The 6,451-nt window shown below is 44.9% G+C and overlaps 1 protein-coding gene across 4 annotated transcripts in view; it reads right to left on the bottom strand.

Annotated features, from left to right (window-relative positions):
- Nucleotides 1-1,588: 1,588 nt before the first annotated feature.
- SLC25A22 (solute carrier family 25 member 22) overlaps nt 1,589-6,451 on the bottom strand; it is a gene marked incomplete at its 5' end in the record, with an annotated part of 78,097 nt that continues 73,234 nt past the window's right edge. For all 4 annotated transcript variants that reach the window (XM_081880635.1, XM_081880636.1, XM_081880634.1 and 1 more), the window contains 4 exons: nt 1,589-2,463; nt 3,664-3,739; nt 4,740-4,894; nt 5,259-5,430. In XM_081880635.1, the coding sequence (XP_081736761.1) occupies nt 2,310-2,463; nt 3,664-3,739; nt 4,740-4,894; nt 5,259-5,430 (557 nt within the window). In that variant the 3' untranslated portion in view covers nt 1,589-2,309. The remainder of the gene's footprint in view (nt 2,464-3,663; nt 3,740-4,739; nt 4,895-5,258; nt 5,431-6,451) is intronic.

Genomic DNA, 6,451 nt, shown 5'->3' with positions numbered 1-6,451 from the left:
TACCAAAGCACATCAGTGCAGATGTTCCAGGCCTTGACAGAGAATCTGTAGTCTCATGGTGGGCTCAGACATGTGGTGGCAGCGGCGGCAGCAGCAGCGAGTCCTTTAAGGCCTCCTCTTTCAAAGCGGCATTTGGTCATTTAAGCAAGACAGACATTGCAATAGAGTTTTAAATGATGATTAGATGTGAAAGTAAACAAGGGCTTACAGTGATGAAAAAGCAGCATTAAATGAAGCAAATTAAATTATTAGATGCAGCTCCTATTATAAACCAGTTCCAGCAATTTCTTTCTGTTATTTTGTGAGTCAGCACCATCAGTCCGACAATCAGTCTTCTAAAACGTAATGATTCTAACATTTAATGTTCAAGATAAGCAAGGAAACCATGCTTTAAAACCCCACATTCTTCAGGCCTTGTTTTCATACGATGGAAAAGTAAAAAAAAAAGTGCCATATTTTTAAAATAAATAAAACATCTCCCCCTGCTAACTCAAAGGGTCCAACAATAGGAGGGCCAGATGTAAGACAAGAGAGGGGCTCCTGTACCTTTAATATTTGTGTAGAAGAGGGAATGTCACAACAGGTGCAGCTTTCATAACAAGAAACATCCGCTGATGCTTCCCTCTTCTACACAGCTATTCAAGGTGCAGAGTTCCTTTCCTCTTCTGCGTCTGGCCTAGCCTAGCCAACAGTGACATGGGCATTAGGAACATTTAAGACATCTCCAAAGGCAAATGTAAATAGCCACACCATCTGCATACCTAATTCATTTCATTTCTTTGGAATGGGATATAAGAAGTATTGAGGCGCAGCAACAAGAAGACAAAGTCCAAGTTGCAGGAGGGGGGGAATGTCTCTTAAACACGCTATCCTCCAAAATCAGACTGCCCCACCCCCTCAAAAAAAAAAAAAAGGAATTTGCAAAACTTTAACAGATTTTTTTAAAAATATAAAATATTTCCCTGCAATGTTGCAGGCAGCACTGTGTCAGCACCTGAGAAGCAGGAAATAGAAATAAAGGGGAAATTACCAGAATTAGCATTGATTTTGATACTTGGGTTACTTTGCTCTGATGGAAGAGTAACTGTTGAAACAAACAGAAGAAAACCAAGCTTCTATCTCTGAGAGAGAACATAAGAGATATGGAGAGCCCTGTGGAGGTTAACAAGCCACCTTCTGCTGTCAGTTTTGGTCTGAATAGGAAAACTAGCTGGCACCCTTAAAAAATTTATCATTGCAGGCCAGTAAAGAACTGGTATGAATATAGCATAATTCTTTGACTTCGGTGCAACTGAACCTCAAGAAATGTGCAAGATTATTTCCACTGATTTCAGCTAAGCTAAGTCTTTCTATGCCATCTGGCATTCTGCAGTGTTTACAGCCACATCAGAGATCAGCTTTCCCTAAGTAACCCTTTGGCATTATTTGTGCTCCCAGAGGGAAACAGGAAAGGAATACACGTACAGGTCAAAACACAGACAACTGAAACACTGGGTGGAACAGCAGCATTACCAGCATCAACTAGGCTGATTGAAAGGAATGTATTACTGGGTTGGGGGTTTTTTTGTTTTTAATCCAGCATGATTTAAAAAAAAATTGATCCCAAAATTATTCAGTTCTTCCCTATCACAATGGCTCAGCTAGTTTGCGACACTGGACAGCACTGTGTTTCCACAGATGCAGCTCCTTAGCAGTTGAGTGCACATCTGCAGGGAGGACATTTCACCTGTGCACACTCATTCAGGAAGGCAGTCCCTTTCACAAATTCTAAATACAAAATGCGCCTTTCCCTTTCCCCTCCTCCTTTGATATCCAAAGAGTTCACTTCAGTCCAGCTAATTTAGGAGAGGGATGTTTAGAAGACCTACATGAAAACAAAACATTTTTATTTCAGAAATTACCCGCCTTTTCGAATGACAAACTGGCCTCCCTTTAATGGATAGCAGCCCCTTGGCTTCCCCAGAGGCCTGAAACCAAGAATGGGTGGGGGTGGGGGAGGAAAGTCCTTTGCTCTTTCTTGATTTGTTGGTCATTCTCCCCTAGCCAAGAGGAGAAAAAGCAGGTCTGTAAGACAGTCTGTGCTAACCAGTGTCTTTTGAGATTGATAATTAGAAAGGAGATATGCATAATCAGGTATCTTCCCTGGCATAATGGTGAGGCCATGTTGACTGGAGGGGGGGGACTTGGTTTGGAGACAACATTCATTCCCCCCCCCATTACTGTTTTAACTCCTTGTGCTGTTGCTCTGATAGCACGGTGACAAAGAATACTATGATGAATTCCAATTGGATGGGGAGAGGTGTGAGGGGTTAATCCCGGCGCATCGGAAGCATGTCTAGGAAATATTCAGCAATGCCGATGAAATACACAACTTGTGCAATACCAAAGAGTGGGGCGATGACCAGGGCTCTGCAATATGCCCCCTTCAAAAAGGCTGTGGGACCTTCATTCCGCCAGATTTTCCTAAAAAGGCACACAAAGAAATCAGATGAGACTACGTGTGTTCACCACAACTCCCATTTAAGTGTTGCCAATCAGAATATCTGTTACTTCAGTCATGCTTGCCCCGCCCGTTTTGCTTTAGAGCACACAGTTATCTATAACAAACAGGCTTTCCCCCATGAGCAGCATACTTTACAAAGGCATTTCATGTACAATGAAAAACCAATTTCCTGCTCATCTCAATTTCTATTTGGCCAGGAATAGCATAAAAATGGTTATCTGCTGCAAATTTCGTTTACATATGTGTCAGCCTTTGCCCAAACAAAGCTCAGACTAGGTGATTTTCACATCCTTGTTTGGGACACACAACACTGGGTGGGTTTCCAGGCTTGCTTGTAGTGGATTTTAAGAGCAATGCAAAATAAATGATGGGAGAGGTGCAGGCAGCAGCAGCTGATGGGGAGGGGTCTGACTTCCTGGCGATGGAGTTGCTGCCACTTAATGGGTGAGAAGAGTGGGAGGGACCAGGCAGTGGGGATGCCAGCAGTGTGTGGTTGCCCCTGTGGAGCCAATCTTGCACTCCCGCCAGCATACCTGCACAGCACCAATGCCCATGCCAAGCCCCCTGCTGCTTCACCCTTCCCCAAGCTGCTAAGTGGCAGTGACTCTGGGAGCTCAGGTGAGCAGTGCTATCCCTTCCTCCCAGTTGCTACTGGATGCAGGATGAGACACACTTCAAGGTTGGAACCTACCAACGGGCCCAGTTAAAAAAAACTAAGGGCCCTGCTGGATCAGACCATGGGCCTATCTAGTCCAGCATCCTGTTCCCTGCAATAGTCAACTGGATGCCTCTGGGAAGTAAGTCCACCGCCGCCTCTCTTCTACTGTCGTTCCCCACACCTACTGGCAACTTGTGCCTACTATGGCGTCTCCAATCCTGGAGGAAGTGTATAGCCATCAAGGCAAGCTGCCATAGTTACTATACCATATTTCGTTCGCTGTATTTTAATAAGAATCTCACAGTTTTATCAAAGTGGATTTGGATACATCCAGCAGCAGCAGCCCCCACAAGAAACATGTATCAAATTCATATATGAGTAAAATTCTGTTTTTATGCCTGCAACACAATCCTTTTGGCAGTAAGCCTCTGTGTTCACTGGTATCCTTGGGACAAACACCCAGGTTTTGCCGATTGCTGATCACTCTCAAAAGATCATTTACCTGGCACAGTCTATGATCCCTGAGTATGTGTCCTCGTTGACCCCCCTCTGCAAGGACTGCAATCTTGTCTTGATTACTGGGGAAAGAAGACAGCAGCGTTTGATACAATCAGTGCTCTAGTCTGTATCTAATTAATTTCTCCAGGCTTCCTTTAGCTGTTTAGGCATATACAAGTATCCCAGCACTGCTAAGTTGGAAGAGATTTTTATGACCTCCCCTTTTACAACTCTCTCTCCATGAACAGATTACCGGTAGTCTTTATCACCCAGACATGCTTTTTACTAAGCTCTTCATTTGCTTCTGTCATTATGATGAAGTTGCCTCCCTCCTTTAACACATTATGCTGCACCTCTGCCACATTCTGCATCAACTGCAAGGCTCTTAGACTCTGACTATATCACAAAGAAGTGGGACTCTGCCACAAAATCTTGCAATGCATTTCTAGTGTATGAGTGCTACCTGAGTCTGTGGCTGATGGGAGCTATTTGCTCCCTGGAGGATTCAGATGTTCCTCTGTTAAGGTGTGGTACCTGAGGGCTCCCTTCTTCAAGGGAGAAACATGCTTTAACAGGCTACAGCCCTGGTTAGCTCAGGAGAGCTGTAAGCCCCCTCGTTGCTTTGAGGATGTTCTCCCCGCCCCTCAATCAAATGGCAAGAGATCAGGCAGAGATCACCTCTATATCTGACATGCATTTAGCATTCCTTCAAAGATAATCTGTAGTACAGAATTTCCCCTTTCTACAAGAAGGGCCTGTGGCTGACTGCATCTCTTCAATTCTCTTTCTCAAGTGGAAAGTATACAAACCTCCACTAGCTGGAACAATCAGGATAGCAGCTTCTCTTACTGTGGTATTGGGTGCTTTGCAACTTAGATCTTTCCCCCCTCTTTCTTAACACTGCTGTAGTCCACTGCATTATATGCCAGCTTGCCTCCTGTGACAGTGTGCTTCGTGAGAACATAAAAACACCAGTGTTCACACTCTTTCCTCAGTTTCCCCCTGTTGCCAACTGTTCTGGTGAACCTCCCCACATTTTACATGCACAGCACCTTGACCGAACTTTGCTGCAGTACCTACCGTCACAAGGATTCACTGCTACAGCTGCTGTGCTGCCAGCCAGGCACCCAGCAAGGAAGGACACATAGAATGGAGCCTTGACATCTGGGGTTGTCTGCCCTAGTTTGTTCAGGTTTGCAAACAATGGAAAATAAACAATGGAAAACGGTACATCCCTGCAGAAGGAGAAGCAAGACCATGAGGGACAAGGGAAGAGCTCTTTCCTTTAGTCCTTTAATACCAAGCTGCCTCATGCCTCATGCCAGTTGTAAGGGGTGGTTAGTTGTGCACAGAAAGAAGATTCCCCTTTCCATAGTTTTCAAATGCATCAGGTATTTCTCTTTCTACACTGTTCTCATTTAGTACTATGAAACTCCAGTGCAGTGTATCGCCATCTCCCTCCCTTACCCACTCTGTCCCCATCCCTAACTGAGTCAATACCCAGGGAACAGGTGTTCCTATTCATTCCTTGTTGTTACCCCAGACTACTGGGCATCATTTGGATTTTAGGTCCTCCAGAGGGTTAAAGGGGTGCCCTACCTTAGCAACGTAGCGCCAAGTCCCTTATAAAGTCCTGCGATGCCTTTGCTCCTAAGCAAGTCCCTTGTGATTTGCATTGCTGTCGTCCGTGTCTCCACAACAGACTCTGCTGCCCCAGGACCAGTGGAAGGGTTTAACTGAGCTTGTGCGGCCATTAGCTTCTTCTGAGCAGCTGAAGAGGAATCAAGACAGAGTTGTCATTTACCGCAATAAACATGAATGCAGCATGCAAGTTACAGACAATGACATAATATAAATGTCTTGCTTCTGACAGGAGGGCGAATAGGCCAGCCACAAATGTAATGAACTGAACTTTGCTTAAGGTCAGTTGTACTGCCCTCTGATAAGTCACTAGAAACCGCCTTTATCCAGTTAAGTTGTGCTGTTGAATTTTAGCTCTAAGTAAAATATTTATGTGACTGTCACAACACCATATTCTCTGAGCATATCACAGGATTTAACACACAGTGCACTCCACTGTTATATATATATATATATATATATATATATATATATGCAGGTTTTGGTGTCCTCGGGTGTCTTCCCGTGTAAAAGTTGGGGTGTCTAGGCGACGTTTCGACGAGGTCTCACTCGTCATCTTCAGGCTGGTGCTTTCGGCTTCTTGTTACTGGAACAGAGCAGGATCTCAGTGTTTGAGTTCCTATAAATACTGTAGAGGGGGTGTGGTGTATAGCCTCCAATGTTCTGGGCAGAGAGGAAGTTCCCAGGCTAGTGTGCCTTTTCTTCTTTTGTTCCTTAATTACTTGAGAGATATCTTGAGTGATTTCTTGAGTGATATCCTGAGTACCACTTAGGTGGGTCATTAGGTGTGGATTAGTTGTTAAAGTCTTTGTGTCTTGACCTCTTGAACTTTGTGAAGAGTTTTCCTGAGAAGATGGCTGTACTGTACTTAGTTGTGCTCTGGCTTGGCTTCGTGTATAGGGGCGAGCTGTGGTTTTGTGGCTTGTGTCAGCCAGATCTGTGTAGGGATTGCAGGGGGGTGCAGCATCCGGAGGTGCCACCATGGATTGGCTACTGGATGGTGTCTGTAATTCATCTGTGGAGAGGGTCTGGGTTTGGGTCTGGTGTGGTTGATTGGTGTTGGCGTTCTGTGTGCCTCTGGATCTGGTGTCAGTTTTTGTGGGGAGGGCTAATTTCCAGATGTCTGGCAAGCGGGATGTGTCGTCACGCTT

The sequence above is a fragment of the Podarcis erhardii genome (genome assembly GCF_964252035.2).
Source record: "Podarcis erhardii genome assembly, chromosome: 1".
In the NCBI taxonomy this organism is placed as follows: Eukaryota; Metazoa; Chordata; class Lepidosauria; order Squamata; family Lacertidae; genus Podarcis; species Podarcis erhardii.
Note: the sequence above shows the minus strand (reverse complement) of the source record. Positions and strands in the feature narration are given on the sequence as shown.